General features: G+C 46.4%; 1 protein-coding gene and 1 long non-coding RNA gene across 2 annotated transcripts in view; one reads left to right on the top strand and one right to left on the bottom strand.

Moving 5' to 3' along the window:
• The window catches only part of LOC137538755 (uncharacterized), a 353,414-nt gene that overhangs the window by 15,731 nt on the left and 316,275 nt on the right, over positions 1-21,408 (bottom strand). The window lies entirely within an intron of this gene.
• The window catches only part of URI1 (URI1 prefoldin like chaperone), a 178,994-nt gene that overhangs the window by 126,172 nt on the left and 31,414 nt on the right, over positions 1-21,408 (top strand). Inside the window, exons 5-6 of the mRNA XM_068261065.1 lie at positions 15,195-15,286; positions 18,172-18,232. Coding sequence (XP_068117166.1) covers positions 15,195-15,286; positions 18,172-18,232 — 153 coding nt within the window. The remainder of the gene's footprint in view (positions 1-15,194; positions 15,287-18,171; positions 18,233-21,408) is intronic.

Genomic DNA, 21,408 nt, shown 5'->3' with positions numbered 1-21,408 from the left:
ACTGTGCCCATGCAGAGGAGGACACAGGGTGGGACAAATGGGGGACACAAAGGGGCATAGAGGAGAACACAAAGGGGCATAGAGAAGGACAGAGGCAGACTCTTGGGGGACACAGGAGGACACAAGAGGGACAGAGGACGACACAGGAAGACACCATGGATGCACCAGGTTTAGAATATATATTTTTTCCCCTGACTTTTGTCCTTTATATTTAGGTGCCTCTTATAGTCCGAAAAATACAGTAGTTAAGCCAAGCAATAACATGACCGCCACAAAACTTCCACATTGACTCAACAAGTTAGCGGGATGAAAGTATCAGACGCACTTGGTGGCCTCTTCTCACAGTGCAGAACTACAGCTCCCAGCATGCGTCAGGTACTCCCACAGCACTTTAAAATCAAGCGGCCTGACCCTGGCAGCCAAAGAATGTAAACTACCCATCTCTTTACCGCCGCCTTCCTAACCTCTCCCCAAATATATCGTCTCACCTTTTTCGTTTAACTACAGCCGAAAGATTGAACAAAAAAAAAACAAAAAACAGTGGCCAAAATCCCAATGATTTAATGTCATTGTCCCTTCATCATCCTCGGGCCGCGAGCTGTGAATTTCACAAGACGCTGTCAAGGCCCCCTCCGATAATAATAATACGGTCCGCCGCCCTCCCTTCCAAATATTATAAGCAACTCTGACTTGTTATAAGAAAAAAAAAAAATCTTCCACTCTTTAATATTTTCCAGTCGTCTTCCAGGGAGAGGGAGGGGGGAGGAAAAAAATGGAGAAAAAAAGTTATTGATTTGACCTCCTACCTAAAATAATGTTCTTTAGATCTAAAGCTGGTTAGACACATTATCTGGCTGGGCTCAGTCGAGCAAAAACATTCCACAACCTCAACCTTTTCCATGACCCTCCGCTTTTAACAACTGCCGACACAGTTTTGTGCTGTTATGTGACCATGCTCGGATGAAATCTGTCAAACAGCTCCTTGAGTTATTAGGCTGTCTGAGTTTGACCTTTCTGCAATCAAAGATATATGACTTAAGGGCTCAGATTCGCCATGGCAACCGCTCCAATTTGCTGCCGTGAGAAAAGGTCTAATTGTTGCAGGAATTTAATGATCTAGAGCGACATCAGGGCTGTGAGATTTTATGAACTGTTTACACCGTAATTTTCATTTTGTTAATGCCATCTCTTTCTCTCTCTCTCCCTCCTTTTTTTTTTTTCCCCCCCTCCCTCTCTACCCCCTTCATTGTAACCCATTCCTATCTTAACAGCAACAGCTGTCTGCGGGCGCTGTTATTATAGAATGCTAATCGCTTATTTAAAGTGCACCAGTGGGCTCAGGCAGAAAAAAAATGTAAAGATCCTTTTCTTAAATGGCTGTAATTGTGCTGGCTTAAATGCTTCCTACGTGCCCCAATCTACTTCTGCTTCCTGTCTGAGGCTGGCTTATTTACTTTTTATACATTATGTGAGCATCGGGGTAGAGGCCCGTGCCCAATACACGGTTTTCCCAAATACTTTTTTGACGATAAGAGATTTTCCTTTGAGCGATCGTTTCCACAATCTCGCCATGTGGGTTGCAGGTGCCAGATCACGCGAACGACGTTTTGTGTCGATCGGCGATCACGAACATCGTGGCAGGTGGGATTCTCCACGCAAAGTACCGCAATCGCTTGACTTCCCGTTCGCACTTGTCGTGTGATGTTGCATGTACCCGGAAGATGGATTGTGGAACGCTCTTTGGCCTCAATTCACTAAGATCATGCTGGAGATAATAAGGCAAGAGAAAACTTACCTCCACACGTGAGAGAGTTATCTTACCTCTTCATTCCTTAAGTTACCTCTCCTGTAGTTAATTTACCTCCTCTGTAGTTAATTTACCTCCTCTGTAGTTAATTTACCTCCTCTGTAGTTAATTTACCTCCTCTGTAGTTATTTTCACATGCAGCTAATTAACAGCCTGTCTTTAACTCTGGAGTTATTTTAAGGATTGGAGAGTTAATTTAAAGACAGAAGAGTTAACTTTAGGCTTGCCTGAGGTAAAATGTTTCCTGAATACTACATGCCTTATCACCATGGTAACAACTCTAGAAGAGTTATTAAAGACAGGAGATAAGTTTAGTGAATTGAGGCCTTAGTCAGGGATCCATTTTTCTCCGCCAGGTGGTGAGTATTTAGCTTAAAGCGGATCCAAGATGAAAAACAAACTATAACAAGTAACTTGTCTATATATCTTATCTAAAGTTTAGATAGTTTACACAACAAATCTAGCTGCAAACAGCTTCAACAGTTTGATTATTTATTCCTGTGATACAATGAGAGCGGCCATGTTCTGTTTGTCACATTGTCACAGGCTGAGGGCTGGAGATGCTATCAGCTTGCCTGTGTGTAAATTCAGCCGCCTCTCCTCCTCCCTCCCTCCCTTGCCTCTGAAATCAATGCCTAGTAACCTCTTCCTCCTCCTGCCCAGACTGAGCTCCCATAAGCCCTTGCTATAGTGCAAAGGCACAAAAGGAGCTGTGGGCGAGGCTTGTATAGTTTATAGGGAATTAGAATATTAAAACAAAACAAAAAATAGTGTTTGGCTTGAGGAATGCCCTAGGCTACATGTAAGGAACACAATTATGCAATGAGTAAAAGTTTATCTCGGATCCACTTTAAGAGATGAGAGGTTTTCAAAGGTCCAGGAAATATCCTGCTTCATTACACACAGGGAGGGCTCAGACACACACTATAAGGGCGATTAGCGCTTTTTAAAGCACTACTAGTATTCTAACCCTATGGCAGTGATCTCGCTGACGTGATTGGCGTAGATCACGGGTGATTAGGAGCAATCACAAATGGTGTTACATGCAGCATTTTGCCGCGATACTGGAGCGATCACGGTACAGTGCTTAAAGCACTGATCGCAATCGCTTTGAATCGCAGAAGTTTACAATTATTTTACTGCGCTTATTGGGGTAAAATCGTAAAATCACTTGCTCTAAGCGCTACAGTCTTGCATTTTTAAGTGCGAATGGGCCCTAAGCACTTTTCTGAGCGCATTTTGGCCTCCGGAGCTTTGAGAAAAAAAAAACACTCCCATTAACTTATTTTTAAAATTGTGCGATTTTATTATATATACAAATAATAATATATTTGTGTGTGTGTGTATATTTTCTCTCGTGTGTGTGTGTATATATATATATGTATATATGTGGTTATCCCATGATTACAGTTCATTTATTCAGTGTGTTGCTGGACAAGGCACTGGAGGATAGTTACACCCTACTCCTGACATACTTACAGGAGTGGTGGCAGATCAACAAAGACCCCCTCCAGTATAAGCTTTCCGGATATCGCCAGCACACACACATCCACAGTGTCGTTTTATTAATAAAGTGTATACGCTTTTATCTTTATGAGCCATTAAGGGCATAGTCCAGTGAACCTCGTGTAACAACTAAAAAAAAACAAAGAAAAGCGTAGCTAAGCTTGTGTACTCAAATAGGTACAAGAATAGACATCGTGTTTCGTGGTCCACGATCACACTTCCTGAGGTCAAGAATGTGCCTAATAGATAAAGGACATTGCTAAGAGTCCCACAAATATTCAAAATTCATATTATTAAAGGGGCACTACAGCGAAAAACTGTAAAATTTAAATTATGTACAAACATATACAAAGTACATATTTCCAGAGTAAAATGAGCCATAAATTACTTTTCTCCTATGTTGCTGTCATTTACAGTAGGTAGTAGAAATCGCACAGAAGTAACAGGTTTTGGACTAGTCCATCTCTTTATAGGGGATTCTCAGGGATTTATTTATTTTCAAAAACACTTAGTGAATGGCAGTTGCTCTGTCCAACTGCCAAAAAACTGTGCAGAGCGCAGGGAGGCTGGCCAGCATCATTGTTTAAATCCTTTTTAAAGGAATATCTTTATAAAGAATAAAAGCCTTGCTGAGAATCCCCTATGAAGAGATGGACTAGTCCAAAACTTGTCCCTTCTGTGAGATTTCTACTACCTACTGTAAGTGACAGCAACATAGGAGAAAAGTAATTTATGGCTCATTTTAATCAGGAAGAAATGTACTTCTTATTTGTCTGTTTGCACATATTTTAAATTTTACAGTTTTTCGCCGTAGTGCCCCTTTAAAAATCATATACTTAGAGTAATTAAAAATTATGTACGAAGTACATTTACAACACCTGATGATTTCTATATGACTCTTTGATTTATTTATTATGATTTTTCTTAATATAGATAGAGAAGATAGGTCACAGGGCTGATAGAACAGTGTTTGTGTAGTGTGGACAGTTGAGGGCAGGTAGGGCAGTGTTGGTGCAGTGAGGACAGTTGAAGGGAGGAGCAGCGAGGGTGGATAAGGCAGTGTTGGTGCAGTGAGGTCGGATAGGGCAGTTTTGGTGCAGTGAGGGTGGATAAGGCAGTGTTGGTGCAGTGAGGGTGAATAAGGCAGTGTTGGTGCAGTGAGGGTTGATAAGGCAGTGTTGGTGCAGTGAGGGTGAATAAGGCAGTTTTGGTGCAGTGAGGTCGGATAGGGCAGTTTTGGTGCAGTGAGGGTGGATAAGGCAGTGTTGGTGCAGTGAGGGTGAATAAGGCAGTGTTGGTGCAGTGAGGTTGGATAGGGCAGTTTTGGTGCAGTGAGAAGGGATAAGGCAGTGTTGGTGCAGTGAGGGTGGATAAGGCAGTGTTGGTGCAGTGAGGGTGGACAGGGCAGTGTTGGTGCAGTGAGGGTGGACAGGGCAGTGTTGGTGCAGTGAGGGTGGACAAGGCAGTGTTGGTGCAGTGAGGGAGGACAGGGCAGTGTTGGTGCAGTGAGGGTGGACAGGGCAGTGTTGGTGCAGTGAGGGTGGACAGGGCAGTGTTGGTGCAGTGAGGGAGGATAGGGCAGTGTTGGTGCAGTGAGAAGGGATAGTGCAGTGTTGGTACAGTGAGGACCGTTGAGGGGAGGAGCAGTGAGGGTGGATATGGCAATGTTGGTGCAGTGAGGACAGTTGAAGGGAGAAGAAGCGAGGGTGAATAGGGCAGTGTTGGTGCAGTGAGGGTGGATAAGGCAGTGTTGGTGCAGTGAGGGTGGACAGGGCAGTGTTGGTGCAGTGAGGGTGGACAGGGCAGTGTTGGTGCAGTGAGGGTGGATAAGGCAGTGTTGGTGCAGTGCGGGTGAACAGGGCAGTGTTGGTGCAGTGAGGGTGGACAGGGCAGTGTTGGTGCAGTGAGGGTGGACAGGGCAGTGTTGGTGCAGTGAGGGTGGACAGGGCAGTGTTGGTGCAGTGAGGGTGGACAGGGCAGTGTTGGTGCAGTGAGGGTGGACAGGGCAGTGTTGGTGCAGTGAGAAGGGATAGGGCAGTGTTGGTATAGCGAGGACAGTTGAGGGGAGGAGCAGTGAGGGTGGATAGAGCAGTGTTGGTGCAGTGAGGGTGGATAGGGCAGTGGTGGTGCAGTGAAGGGTGGACATGGCAGTGTTCATGCAGTGAGAAGGGATAGGGCAGTGTTGGTATAGTGAGGACAGTTGAGGGGAAGAGCAGTGAGGGTGGATAGAGCAGTGTTGGTGCAGTGAGGGTGGACAAGGGCAGTGTTGGTGCAGTGAGGGTGGACAGGGCAGTGTTGGTGCAGGGAGGGTGGACAGGGCAGTGTTGGTGCAGTGAGGGTGGATAAGGCAGTGTTGGTGCAGTGAGGGTGGATAAGGCAGTGTTGGTGCAGTGAGGGTGGACAGGGCAGTGTTGGTGCAGTGAGGGTGGACAGGGCAGTGTTGGTGCAGTGAGGGTGGATAAGGCAGTGTTGGTGCAGTGAGGGTGGACAGGGCAGTGTTGGTGCAGTGAGGGTGGACAGGGCAGTGTTGGTGCAGTGAGGGTGGACAGGGCAGTGTTTGTGCAGTGAGGGTGGATAAGGCAGTGTTGGTGCAGTGAGGGTGGACAGGGCAGTGTTGGTGCAGTGAGGATGGACAGGGCAGTGTTGGTGCAGTGAGGGTGGACAGGGCAGTGTTGGTGCAGTGAGGGTGGACAGGGCAGTGAGGGTGGACAGGGCAGTGTTTGTGCAGTGAGGGTGGATAAGGCAGTGTTGGTGCAGTGAGGGTGGACAGGGCAGTGTTGGTGCAGTGAGGATGGACAGGGCAGTGTTGGTGCAGTGAGGGTGGACAGGGCAGTGTTGGTGCAGTGAGGGTGGACAGGGCAGTGAGGGTGGACAGGGCAGTGTTGGTGCAGTGAGGGTGGACAGGGCAGTGTTGGTGCAGTGAGGGTGGACAGGGCAGTGTTGGTGCAGTGAGGGTGGACAGGGCAGTGTTGGTGCAGTGAGGGTGGACAGGGCAGTGTTGGTGCAGTGAGGGTGGACAGGGCAGTGTTGGTGCAGTGAGGGTGGACAGGGCAGTGTTGGCGCAGTGAGGGTGGGCAGGGCAGTGTTGGCGCAGTGAGGGTGGACAGGGCAGTGTTGGCGCAGTGAGGGTGGACAGGGCAGTGTTGGCGCAGTGAGGGTGGACAGGGCAGTGTTGGCGCAGTGAGGGTGGACAGGGCAGTGTTGGCGCAGTGAGGGTGGACAGGGCAGTGTTGGCGCAGTGAGGGTGGACAGGGCAGTATTGGCGCAGTGAGGGTGGACAGGGCAGTGTTGGCGCAGTGAGGGTGGACAGGGCAGTGTTGGCGCAGTGAGGGTGGACAGGGCAGTGTTGGCGCAGTGAGGGTGGACAGGGCAGTGTTGGTGCAGTAAAGGTGGACAGGGCAGTGTTGGTGCAGTGAGGGTGGACAGGGCAGTGTTGGTGCAGTGAGGGTGGACAGGGCAGTGTTGGTGCAGTGAGGGTGGACAGGGCAGTGTTGGTGCAGTGAGGGTGGACAGGGCAGTGAGGGTGGACAGGGCAGTGTTGGTGCAGTGAGGGTGGACAGGGCAGTGTTGGTGCAGTGAGGGTGGACAGGGTAGTGAGGGTGGACAGGGCAGTGTTGATGCAGTGAGGGTGGACAGGGCAGTGTTGATGCAGTGAGGGTGGACAGGGCAGTGTTGATGCAGTGAGGGTGGACAGGGCAGTGTTGGTGCAGTGAGGGTGGACAGGGCAGTGTTGGTGCAGTGAGGGTGGACAGGGCAGTATTGGTGCAGTGAGGGTGGACAGGGCAGTGTTGGTGCAGTGAGGGTGGATAAGGCAGTGTTGGTGCAGTGAGAGTGGACAGGGCAGTGTTGGTGCAGGAGAGGTGGAGGCACATGGTTGGCTCTGGATAGGACAGATGATTGGTTTTGCAGAGCATACAGAACATGTCAGGCAGAGAGGAGGGTTTGTTGTGCTCCAGTGGTTCATATTATTGCTGTTAATTTGCTGAATATTCATTCTTGTCTTCTGAATTTCCATTGAATGCGGGTAAATCGAGGTTGGCGAATCAGTTGTGTTTATAAATGGCGTTTCTATAGAAATGGCGGCCCGCAGAACAGCAGACGGAGACGAAGCCATGGCGTTAAATTCATCTTTGTTTCTTGTATAAATAAATGCTAATTATTCATTTCCACGAGTTGCCAGTTAATGCCGGCCGGTGGATAGGCAGCGTCTGGTGGCGCTCGTGCTGTTTATCCGCAGTGACACGTCCATCTCCCAGTGTATGTGGGGACAGTGACCTTAATAGGGTAGAATAATGGCTGGCATTAGTGCAGCAGACGGGAAAGAAAACACAGCGGCTGAGCAGGCTGGACGCAGCAGATCGCTGTCTTGTGCCGGAGGAGAGATGGGATTCCTGGCCGCCGCACATTAAATAAGGCTCAGACTGCCTGCGAGTGTGATTACTGCGCTGGGAGTCGCAGGCTGCAGCCTCCCAGCCATGTAGGAGCTTCTCTCCATCAGCTGAGCCTTCTTACAGCTGGAGGTCCGGAAGCCACTAGCCGGGCTTTAAGTGGAACTCCGACTGCTGGTCTGAGAACAACCTCAGGACTTCTCTAGAGGATCACCATCAGGGCTTAATGCTTTGTACTACTGCAGGAAATAAAAAGTAATAGTCACTAAAAGCACAGTCATTGCCTCCCCGCTCTGTCCTCTGTTCCTAGTTGGGGGTTCTATGTGATCTCTGGGCTCCTGGTTGCATTCCTCTCAACTTTCTGAGATTTGTAACGGAGACATTTTTCAATGCAAAGATATCGGAGATTCACCCCCGACAAATGCACCCCACAGCCATGCCCCCAAAAGACCAGTGTTTATTGCCCCTGCAACAGCTGGGGGCCGGATGGTGCCACGAATAGTAAAATATCGGTAATATAGACTATATATTTTACTATGCGCTATTCTAACCTTCTGTTTGAAGTACCTAACCCTAATAACCCTTCCCTACCACCACCACCTAATGCCTAACCCTAATAACCTTCCCCTACCACCACCTAATGCTTCACCCTAATAACCCTCCCCTGTAGGTGCCTAGCCCTAATAATCCCAAGTAATGCCTAACACTAATAACCCTCCTCTACTACCACCACCTAGTGCATAACCCTAATAACCCTCCGCTATCACCACCACCACCCTATGCCTAATCCTAATAACCCTCCCCTGTAGGTGCCTAGGCCTAATAATCCCACCTAACTCCTAACCCTAACCTCTTTAATAAGGGCCTGAAAAAAGACCCCCTACTTAATACCTAACACCCCCCTTCCTGTAAGTGCCTAACCTTAACCCCCCAACCTAATGCCTGAACTTAACTCCTCCGCTAATTGCCTAACACTAACCTACAGACCGGTATCTATAAGACTCTTGCCGATCGTGACTTCTAAATAACCTGATCCGCAAAAGACTCCCAGTAACACATTTTACGACTCATTTGAAAATGAGACCTAATACACACAAACTGCACAAGAAATGCTCCGCAATGTAAGAATATTAAGGGGTTGATATAAATATGTATAAGTGTATGTACAGTCCCAAACCTGCATAGAGCAAGGCTGTGTTCCTTTTTTTTTTTCTCACTGTAAGGGTTAACAATCCAGGACTGCAAATTAGACTTTCCCTTCAGTCTGTAGGGTGAAGTTGCGGGCCAAATTGTTTATCAAGTTTGAACAGTCTCCAACTGAGGGGCATAACTATACTGAATATGGGGGACCCACTCCATTCCCCCCCCCCCTTCTGCAGAGTATTTGTGGGGCAGTTTAACATTTACCTGCCCCAGTGCTGCTTCGGCAGAAAAGGATCAAGATGAAACAAGGCCCAATGTAAGATAATAGCCTTCAGTTCCCCCATAATCTCTTGGGTAAGCTTGGGGGGGGGGGGGGGGGGGGTGTTACCAGCCACAGAAGGGGGGTTGGATCCCAAGAGGTGGCCCCATGGTAATTATGCTGAGGGGTCCTATGGGTTGTTGTTGCACCCCACCTCAGACTGACGATGTTTCAACCAGAAACACTGTTACCAGTGTGCTCCTCTGGATAGGAAGGCCATGTGCTGCTGTTTTTACTGCTTACAATGCGGCATGTTTGAAGCTCTGAAGGACCCCAAAAATGGCAAGGATGGGGTCCATTCTTCCCACGGGCCTTGTGTTGGACACCTGTGCGATCATGTGGTATCATTTTAATTGTGACAAGTTGTAGAATACATTTTGGTGGGTCTTAAAGCTTGGACACACGTCACATAAAAATAGGTACGGACTAACTCAGTCCAACAGAAGTCATTTTCAGAATTATGATCAAATTTGGTAAAGTTTTAGCAAAACTACTAGAAACATATGTAGTAACATTTTAACCGTGATAAGTAGTCGAATAGAAAGTTTTAGGGTTGAGGCCCATGTGTATTCTTTTTAGTCGCAAACTGAATCAAAGGTAATTACATTTTAGCATATTCTGTACCAAAATAAATTGAAAACAAAAGGACAGAATATGAAGGGAACAACATATATTAGGAACTTGGCTTTTTAAAGGGGCACTATGGCAAAAAATTGAACAATTTAAAATGTGTGCAATCGTAACCAAATAAGAAGTATGTTTTTTCCAGAGTAAAATGAGCCATAGATTACTTTACTTTTCTCCTATGTTGCTGTCACTTACAGTAGGTAGCAGAAATCTGACAGACGTGACAGGTTTTGGACTAGTCCATATCTTCATAGAGGATTCTCAGCAAGGCTTTTATTGTTTAGAAGGATATTCCCTAAAAAGGTTTTAAACAATGATGCTGGCCAGCTTCTCTGCTCGCTGCACAGTTTTTTTGGCAGTTGGACAGAGCAACTGCCATTCACTAACTGCTTTTGAAAATGAATAAATCCCTGAGAATCCCCTTTGAAGAGATGGACTAGTCCAAAACCTGTCGCTTCTGTCAGACTTCTACTACCTACTGTAAGTGACAGCAACATAGAAGAAAAGTAATTTATGGCTCATTTTACTCTGGAAAAAAAAATGTACTTCCTATTTGTATGTGTTTGCACATATTTAAAATTTTACAATTTTTATAATCTTCAATGGTGTACAACAAAAAAGCAAAAACAAGACACCTTTTTTTAAATTTCCAAATACAATATTGTCACCATACATTGTGCTAGCAACATAATCTAAACGTTGTTATAGCCAGGATGAATAAGCAAATCTCATTTGTGTGTTTAACATAGTTAGCACTGTTTATTGTAAAGCTAGAATGGATGTAAATGGAGTAGTAGTGGGTTTTTCTGTTTTTTTCCCTTTAAAATGCATTGAAAATAAGGAAATTACTAAACAAAATTATCACACACTAAAAGCCTAATTTGTCCTGAAAAAAAAAAAACAATATATAGATCATTTAGGTGTGATTAGTAGTAATAAAGTTATTGGCAAATGAATGGGAGCAGTGCTGATATGTGAAAATGTTTGGTCCTGACGTGGTTAATTTGCCTTCCCCTTTAAATGCACCTTGGTGTTAGCGGGGAGCGCATTGTGTAGGACTGTTCACCTGCCTGGCTTCCGCTCCCACCCCAGCGAGTCGTCCTTACGCAGCATTTTCCACAGCCAGGAACAAAAAACAGATGCAAACTTTAAAACTCTTCCATTTAAAACACCCATAATTCACAGAAAAACAACTTCTATGCGCAGCATTAAAATCGAATAGACGGCGGGGGAGCGGGAGCCACATGGCTGATTATTCCGGGGGAAGGAATTCAGTTTTTTTTTCGCTTTGCTAAAAAGATTACCGCGTGCCGTATAGACATATATATATTTTTTCTCCGGGAAGAGGGAGATGTGTGGTGTTTACACCAATCTGCAAATACACAATTGAAATTTATTTCCAAAGTGAAACATTATCATCCGTCTGGGGAAAGAGCCGCATTTTTCAATAAGTAAGAAGCAAACGCCCAACTCCAGCCAATAAAGGATGGCGCTTAATCTGGTTTGCATGTACTTTTCTATTGTGTTTGTTGTACAAGTTGGGCTCAATCTTATTTTTTATTTGCTTATTTATTTGTCGCTGGAGCTGCTCTGCGGCGGGGCTGGGAAAACATAAAATAGCGCACTTCTTGTAGACTTAAAAGGCTGCCTGGAAATGATATAGATATATTTGTGTACGCTGCACGTCTGAAAGTAGCTGGACACACTCTACAGCCACGTCTGCATGGAGCTTCTGCTTTCCGAGGCACCCGGTGGTGATAAAAATATGGCTGAAAGGTTTGAAAGAACCACTTACCTGGACTTCCATTCCTAGCGGTGTTCATATCTAGAGAAGGTATTATTTTGCACAAAAAGAAGCGTTGTCCAGGTTTATAAGCTCGGCAAGCTGACGCATGAAGACCACAAGAAGATTGGAGGAGTCCAGGGATGATGATAAAGGAGGAAAGATGGGGACCACTTATCTCTGACTAACGCCACTAGAAATGGTTATGGAGTGTTTCATTTAACTCTAACTCAACGGGTTTCACAGGTTTACATCTAAGCAGTGGTCCTCACAATTTTTTTCCCAAGGCACCCCCTTGGCAAAACAACTACAGAAATGACGTTATGACCCTTTATTAGGCAGCTAAGCCTCCTCCAAGTAGCTAATGATGATTATTAGGCAGCATCCCTCCTCCAAGTATTCAATGACTGCCCCTCCCCTCGTGCCCTCCCCTTTCCAAATAATCAGCGACCCCCATGTTAGGCAGCATTACCCAATAAGCAATACCCAACCCATTACACAGCATCTCTCCTGAATGAACATAGTAGTGGAGCTCATAAACATTTCCCTACATGGGGACTGCAATTAGTAACACCTTCTTTAATTATACAGCATCTCCTCAGCACCCACTCCAGATTGTAAGTGACCCCCATTAGCTGGACAAATGTTTCCTTACCAATCCAGGCCAAGGTGCACTGATCCATCACTCCACCTCGATTCCTCTGATGTCCAACTTCAACTATGGACTAAAGGTGAACTGGCAGGTAATGCAGCTGCATTGTACATCAATGTGTGATTACATTACCTGATGGCAATGCACAAAGGATAGGGATGAAGGCCAAGGAACCCCCTAGCAGGTGCTCGAGGCGCACAAGGGTGCTGGGGCACCCAGTTTGAGAATCCCTGATCTAAGGTGTACCTGAGATGAACCTTGGGTCAAAAATCAAATGCTTACCTAAGAGGTACACACCGTGCCACGTTGCCAAGCAAAGACCTTCCAAAGAAATCAGATTTCAAGCTTGCGACCGTGCTTCTCTTCAGGCATAAGTGCGGCTGCAATGCGCCTGTGTAAGCACGGCTGAGCCTGCGCAGGAAGAGGAGGGTAATCACAATGTGAAGGAGGATTCCAGGCAGCGGTGGTGTTCTGGAGGATCCAGACGCTTTACTCTTCTTAGGCATGTGAAATCTGAAAGCTGAGGTTCCCCTCAAGTTCACTTTAAAGTACACCTGTAGTGAGAGAGATATGGAGGGTGCCTCATATACTGTATTTCCCTTTAACCACTTCAGCCTTCGGTGTCGTTTCACTTTATGCATCCGAGCAACTTTAACCTCCCATTCATTCGCCAATAACTTTATCACTACTTATCACAATTAATTGAACTAGATCTTTTTTTCAGCCACCAATTAGGCTTTCTTTGGGTGGTACATTGTGCTAAGAATTATTTTTTTCTAAATGCATTTTAATGGGAATGTTAAGAAAAAATTTGAAAAAATTCATTATTTCTCAGTTTTCAGCCATTATAGCTTTAAAATAATACATGCTACCATAATTAAAACCCACGTATTTTATTTGCCCATTTGTCCCAGTTATTACACCATTTAAATTATGTCCCTATAACAATGTATGGCGCCGACTTTTTATTTAGAAATAAAGGTGCATTTTTTTAGTTTTGCGTCCGTCACTATTTACAAGCTTGTAATTTAAAAAATTATAGTAATACTATTAACTTTAGCCCTTTTAAAAACGGGCTAGGTCTGCCTGCACTCCTCCAGGGCGCCTGCACGCTGCTCGTGCACACGCCCGCCGTTCGTGCACACGCGCACAAGCCCACAGCTTCTGGCCCTGCCCTCCCTCCGCTCTACAGTCTCTGTGTCCCTCCCTGCATGACACACACACACACACAAACACACTCTAGGGTCTGTTTCTCCTTGGTGCCCCCTGCATGTTACTGTGCGTGCACGTGCATCCGCCGCGCGCACACCCAGCCACCCACTCACTCACACGCCCGCCCGGCTCCCTGGCCCCGTCGTCCTGTCTCTGTGAGGCTGGGTCCGCGCTGTGCACATGCGCAGTAGCAAAAAAGCGCGGGCCAAGCTACGCAGGGACAGCGTAACGTGGGGACACAGGTTTTATTATAGAGGATACTCTTGACGTGCATGTTAAAGTTCAGTCTCTTCGCTAACTTTTTTTTTTTTTTTTTTGTAATTAAAAATCTTATTTGGTTTTTTTTTGGAGTGTGTGTGTGTGGGGGGGGGGGGGTGTTAAAAGTAATTTTAAATGTAATTGATTGTGTATATTTTTGAAAAAATGTATGTAGATGTAGTTTTACTATTTGACCACAAGATGGCCACAGTCATTTTTTGGTTTTTCATCCTGTAAGCGAGAGCTCTTGCTTACAGGAACTGAAGGGATGACGTGAAACAGAAAAATAGCGGCTTTTGAAAGAAGCCGTCAGGTTTTTCTCACGGGGGCATAGATCAATGGATGGGAACTGTGTGTGCAGCAGGGCTGGCTATCTGGACGGATACGGATATATCCGTCCAGATAGACCTATGTGGTTAAACATTACCAGTTGCCTGGCAGTCCTGCTGTTCTATTTGGCTGCAGTAGTATCTGGTTCACACAGCAAGCATGCAGCTCACACAGTCACACTTCAGTCAGAGCACTTGAGCCGCATGGTTGTTCAGGACAGTGGTTAAGCGTATTAAGACGGAGGATCATCATCAGGACAGCCAAGCAATCTGCATTGTTTTAAAGGAAATATATTTGCCAGCCTCCATATTCCTTTCAGTTTAAGTGTGCTTTAAGCAAAGTGCTTATGTCGGAGTAGTACGTTCTATGGGGAGGCGCTCATGCTTGCTACACAGCCATAGCAGGCACCTGTTTTTTCACTGACCTGAGGAAGCGGGCAAGTACCCGCAAAACGCGTTGTTAATTTTGTGTGCTCAAATCAAAGAACTGTTTTTAATATCCTGGTCCAAATTCTTCAAGAAAGCTAGAGTACCGCTCTGTTTATAAGATCAGCACCAGCTTTATTTGAATATCTTAATGCATTGGGCACCTCCACCTCTGTTTTACATGTCAGTAAATAGTACAGCGCTAAGGAAGATGCTGGCGCTATAAAAAATCAATAATGATAATCCGTTCAGGATCAGTTTTTACCCATAGTCCTCTGCTCACCAGAATGTGTCCCACCACACACACCGTGTCTTCGATGGAAGACAAACTAATATCTCTTATTTATAAAGATTGAATCTAGACTGCCACTATTTCGGGGGTAAGTCAGGGGAGGTACATCCAGCTCAGGCCCCTCCCTCTGTTTAGTCAGCGTGTATAAACAAGGGGAGGGGTTTTCTCACCCAGGTATGTAAGCTATAGGTTGGTGTGAGAGAGCATAGCGTTGGCGATGCCTGCAGCACTTTTCACGCAATTACAGGATCTAAGTAAAACCATTGAATGTATTGATGACTGGCCTAACTGAAAACCTTCTCCCTCTCACTTATGTGACGCTAAATAACTTGTAAACACAAGAAGCGTGTAGGTTTTTTTCATGTCCTGGAGGTAATGGGCGGAGTTGTAGCGGTACATTTTAGTATGATTCCAGTCTGTCTTGTCTAACGCGTCTTCTTGTTACATTTCAGATGTCAGGAAAGCACTGGAAGATCTGCAGAAAGTCATGGAGAATTTCGAGTCCCGAGTGGAGCTCACAAGGGACCTGGCGCAAATGACCAATGTAAGTTACTCAGGATGCACTGCAGCCAGGGGTGGGAGTGGTCTAAATGTTTTCCCTCTATTCCCCTCCGTGCTCACTCCTTTCTCTGCTTCTCAATGGACACACCCACTTCTCTTGTGTTGCTCTTCCCTCTCTTTGTAGCCAGAGGTAGTCTCCCAGTACCTAGTAGCCAGCGGGGCCTCAGTATTTGGTAGCCAGAGCAGCCCCAATATTTGGTATCCAGGGTGGGAAATGGATTGTATGGGTGAAGTGACTCTCCTTGCTAAGCCCCAGCGACATACGCAGTCCACCTTCTTTCCAGGCGTGCCATCTTGGTGATGAAAGACGCCGCTGGAGACAGGATTGCCGAGGAGGAAGATTGATCACTGCGCCGCTGGAGCCTAGAGAGATAAGCCACTTCACTGCTCCGCTTGCCGCACTGCAGTTCAGGGGCTGTGCCTCGTGGACTCTTATTGCCACCTCCGTAGCTGAGACCTGGTCCTCCTTGGCTTTGGACCCCATAGCAGGCACTATGCCTGCTATAATGATCCCTATGTCAGTGGTTAACATGATATACTGTATGCAATGAATAGTTAAAGCACTAAACCACTTTAATATTATGTAGGTCCCCCTTGTGGTAACAAGTGATCTGACTCCCTGAATGGCCTCTGAAATATTCCTGTGGTATCTGCCTAGCCTAGAGCTAGCTACATGATTCCCCCCTCCCTGCGGCATCCCTCCCACCCTTCCGATCACCGCTGGCGGTCTGAACGGGATTTCCTTTAGGGCTTCCCCGTCGCCATGGCGACGATCGTAATGACGTCAACAGGAGTCCCGATCCACCCCTCAGCGCTGACTGGCACTGATTGGCCAGGCTGCGCACGGGGTCTCGGGGGATGGGGGGGGCCTATAACGCGGCGAGCGGTGTAAACACGCAGCAAGCAAATTGCTTGCTGCGTGTTTAAATTTTTTTTAGCAAAATCGCCCAGCGGGGCCTGAGCGGCGCCCTCCGGTGGTAATGGATGAGCTGGGCTCGCCATTACCGCCAAGGAGGTTAATTTGCTATTAGGAGCCCACATGAATCAGACTTTTGTTTCCAGTATATCCCACACAGCTGCTCAATGGGATTGGGGTGTGGAGAAAATAATATACCGTATATGGAATTGTGATGTTTTTTTGTTTTGTATTTTTGTAGAATTCTCACAATCTGTAACTGTATTGTGCTTGTTTTGTTTATTTATGTAATTAACGAAAAGAAATACTGGAGTCTAGCAAAATAAAGTGTGGTAAATGCAGGTGTAAGCAGCAATGTGGTGTTCAGTGGTAATTGTGATGCTAAACTGCAAATGATGATCACTTGATCTTCCTGGTCGTGGATTTTGCTGCCCGGACAGGCAGAGCTTTGGGCTTGTAGCTCTGCCTCCATGCACGTCAGTCAGCACGTATCTCCGCCTCTCCCCCGCCCCTCTCAGTGAAAGAAGACAGAGAGGCGGGGAGAGGTGGCGATCAGCGCAGGTTGACTGGAGTAGAGGCAGAGCTACTGCCAAAAGCTCTGCCTCTACAGGTAAGCACTGCCCAAATCTTCCCCCGAGGATTTTGGGCCCTTTTCCACCAGCGTGTTTGCGCTGGCTGAATCGCAAAGTCGCAAACTGCTAGCGATTTTACAATCGCTACGGTTTGCTTTTTAACATAGGAATCGCGGTAGGTCATTTCCACTACCGCGATTCGTTTTTTTACCCGAACGCGAACGCGCGGCGGAGCGATATTTGCCGCGATTTTGCTATGCAGTGCATAGCATAGCAAAATCGCGGCCACAAAACGTCGGGGAATCGCCGGTTTTGCGATTCAGCAATCGCTAGCGTTCAGCGTGAACGCTAGCGACTGCAGGTGGAAAAGGGCCCTTTGGGATGATTTAATAGCGTTTCAGCCACGGGGATGCGACATTAGTGCTAATGAATATACTGAAGTAAAAAACTGTTTGTTTTTTGAGCTTTCAGTTTATTGAGCTTTCAGTATTTGCGATAATTCAGGATGGAGTGAGCTCCGAGATGTCTCCTACATCACTGATGAAATATGCAAATTAACCATTGTCGTCCCTAGAAGCTAAACACACCTCCAGAACCGCTCGAATGCAATGATGCGTCAGCTTGTTAATTTGTACAGAGCCGCGATAATCCAACATGCATGCAGACTGTTTCGTATTGAATCATCCTCATCAGTGCATGGGAAATGTAGTTACCTTATATACTGATGTATAAGCCTAATTTTTCAGCACAAAAAAATGTGCTGAAAAGTTACCCCCTCGGCTTATATGCGAGTCAGTGGAGCAGAATGAATGGTGGAGCAGGTTTTGTTACTGGCAGAGGAGCGTAAGGATCGTGCACTAATGATCCTGCTCTTGCCAGCTGGCTCCCTGCTCTGTCTGTGCCCCCCATCCCCTGCAACATGGTGTGTAGAGTGCGTTGCTCAAGACTACCTGTGTCCCCTGGCTTGTGGTGTGGATTCTTCCTGTGTGGCAATCGCTGTGGTGTATTGATACACAGCTGTATCATCCTGGGGCACATCTGGCTATGGGGAGAGGGAATTTGTACTGGGGGCTCATCTGGCTACTGTGGAGGGGGCTATGCTGGAATGGGAGGGAGCTTATACGCAAGTCAATCAATTTTTCCTGGTTTCTGAGTGAAAAGTTGATTGAGTGAAAGGTTGCCATGCAGGAGGGTAGTCTAACCAACAGTTTCAACGTTTGCGATAATTTTTTTCCTAAAACTTGAACGTGTGTGTGTGTGTGTCAATTTGCTTGCGGTCAGGAAGTCATTGTAACATTATAATATGAGTTTAGAATTTTGGTTGAAATACACATTACAAAGCGGAATCCCCCTTTAATCAATTTGTATCTGTTGACGCAGGAGTCCAGCGATTTCTTGGATATCAAGGAAGACGTGAGCGAGGAGACTGTCTCTGTAAAAGGTACTGCCTGCTTTCTCTACATCTCTGCATGCTACATCTGAAGTGACTGCAAGGCAGTACCATTCATACAATCTTATGTGAGTTCCTAAAACCTACCAGTGTCTACTAGGGATGCTTGATGACATGTAATGTTGTTGCAGGATTAGGCAAATTCTGTATGCAGCTTTATGCAACTTCAAAAAGGACCAATTGAATTCCACTTCCATTGGATCAAATTGCCCTTTTTTTTCAAGATGCATACGTTTGCAAAATTCTGCATCAACTTTGAATTATTTGCATCTCATTATTCTTCCCTAGTGTCTACTATCCCTTCTCCAGACCATCTACTAAGTGCTGAAATACACTGCAGAGCACTTTTCGATTTGTTTTGACGCTCCCATTGACTTGCATTGGTGTAAATTTTGCTGCAAATTACTGCTATTTTAATGCAAATCAATGAGAGCATGTTTTTAAAAATGAAAACTGATCAAAAGCGCTCTGCAGTGTGTCTGAGCCTTTCTTGCAATTGGGTTGGATATCCCATTCCAGGAATTCTTCTTATTGGCTCCCAGCTTGCTGCCCCTAACCCCACTCTACCCAATAGGTGATGGGAATCCACCACCCTCAAAATATACCCGCCTTCCCTGCACCCTCTCCATGCATTGCGTTTTTCCTGTGCGCTGTGTGATTTGCTATAGGCCCAAGGCCAAATTTATCATTTTCCCTGAGGCTAATATTCTTGTGGCTCCTCTTCTATGTACAGCAGTGCCCATTCCATGTGCTGCCCCCTCTTCCATCTGCAGCCCCTCTCCCATCTGCAGCCCCTCTCCCATTCCATGCACCGTTCCTTCTTCCATGTTCAGCCCCCCTCCCATTCCATGTGCAGCCTCCTCTTCCATCTGCAGCCCCTCTCCCATTCCATGCACCGTTCCTTCTTCCATGTTCAGCCCCCCTCCCATTCCATGTGCAGCCTCCTCTTCCATCTATAAGATCAATGTGCAGCCCCCCTCCCATTCCATGTGCAGCCCCCTCTTCCATCTATAAGATCCATGTGCAGCCCCCCTCCCATTCCATGTGCAGCCCCCTCTTCCATCTATAAGATCAATGTGCAGCTCCCATTCCATGTGCAGCCCCCTCTTCCATCTATAAGATCAATGTGCAGCCCCCCTCCCATTCCATGTGCAGCCCCCTCTTCCATCTATAAGATCTATGTGCAGCCCCCCTCCCATTCCATGTACCGTTCCTTCTTCCATGTGTGGCTCCCATTCTAGGCGCAACCCCCTTTTCCTGTGCAGCCCCTGTTCCATTACATGCGCAATTCCTTCTTCCAACGTTAGCTCCCCCTCAATTTTGTGTGCTGTTTCTTCTTCCATGTCCAGCCCCCCTTCCATTCCATGTGCCGCTCCTTTTTCCATGTGCAGCCTCTCTCCCATTCCATGTGCAGCCCCCCTCCAACTCCATGTGCCGTTTCTTCTTTCATGTGCAACCCCCCTCCCCAGAGGCATATCTAGGTATAATAGTGCCCATGGCAAGCACTGAAATTGCCCCCCCCCCCCCCCTCATAGACAGAGCTCCCCTCTCATTATCAGGACAACCCTCTGGGTTCCCCAAATACAGAATTACACATGCCTTCAGATATTAGAATCAAGTAGCCGCATGCACCCAGATATTAGAATCAAGTAGCCACATGCACCCAGATAATAGAATCAAGCAGCCGCATGCACCCAGATAATAGAATCAAGTCGTCGCATGCACCCAGATAATAGAAGCAAGTAGCCACATGCACCCAGATAATAGAAGCAAGTAGCCGCATGCACCCAGATAATAGAATCAAGTAGCCACATGCACCCAGATAATAGAAGCAAGTAGCCGCATGCACCCAGATAATAGAAGCAAGTAGCCGCAGGCATCCAGATAATAGAATCAAGTAGCCACATGCACCCAGATAATAGAAGCAAGTAGCAACATGCACCCAGATAATAGAATCAAGTAGCCGCATGCATCCAGATAATAGAATCAAGTAGCCACATGCACCCAGATAATAGAATCAAGTAGCAACATGCACCCAGATAATAGAATCAAGTAGCCGCAGGCATCCAGATAATAGAATCAAGTAGCCGCATGCATCCAGATAATAGAATCAAGTAGCCGCATGCACCCAGATAATAGAAGCAAGTAGCCACATGCACCCAGATAATAGGATCAAGTAGCCGCATGCACCCAGATAATAGAATCAAGTAGCAACATGCACCCAGATAATAGAATCAAGTAGCCGCAGGCATCCAGATAATAGAATCAAGTAGCCGCATGCATCCAGATAATAGAATCAAGTAGCCGCATGCACCCAGATAATAGAAGCAAGTAGCCGCATGCACCCAGATAATAGAATCAAGTAGCCACATGCACCCAGATAATAGAATCAAGTAGCCGCATGCACCCAGATAATAGAAGCAAGTAGCCGCAGGCATCCAGATAATAGAATCAAGTAGCCACATGCACCCAGATAATAGAAGCAAGTAGCAACATGCACCCAGATAATAGAATCAAGTAGCCGCATGCATCCAGATAATAGAATCAAGTAGCCACATGCACCCAGATAATAGAATCAAGTAGCAACATGCACCCAGATAATAGAATCAAGTAGCCGCATGCACCCAGATAATAGAATCAAGTAGCCGCATGCATCCAGATAATAGAATCAAGTAGCCGCATGCACCCAGATAATAGAATCAAGTCGTCGCATGCACCCAGATAATAGAATCAAGTAGCCGCATGCACCCAGATAATAGAATCAAGTCGTCGCATGCACCCAGATAATAGAATCAAGTAGCAACATGCACCCAGATAATAGAAGCAAGTAGCCGCATGCACCCAGATAATAGAATCAAGTCGTCGCATGCACCCAGATAATAGAAGCAAGTAGCCACATGCACCCAGATAATAGAAGCAAGTAGCCGCATGCACCCAGATAATAGAATCAAGTAGCCACATGCACCCAGATAATAGAAGCAAGTAGCCGCATGCACCCAGATAATAGAAGCAAGTAGCCGCAGGCATCCAGATAATAGAATCAAGTAGCCACATGCACCCAGATAATAGAATCAAGTAGCAACATGCACCCAGATAATAGAATCAAGTAGCCACATGCACCCAGATAATAGAATCAAGTCGTCGCATGCACCCAGATAATAGAAGCA

The sequence above is a fragment of the Hyperolius riggenbachi genome, chromosome 11, assembly GCF_040937935.1.
Source record: "Hyperolius riggenbachi isolate aHypRig1 chromosome 11, aHypRig1.pri, whole genome shotgun sequence".
Lineage (NCBI taxonomy): Eukaryota > Metazoa > Chordata > Amphibia > Anura > Hyperoliidae > Hyperolius > Hyperolius riggenbachi.
The sequence above is the reverse complement of the archived record's forward strand: the minus strand, read 5'-3'. Positions and strand labels throughout refer to the sequence as shown.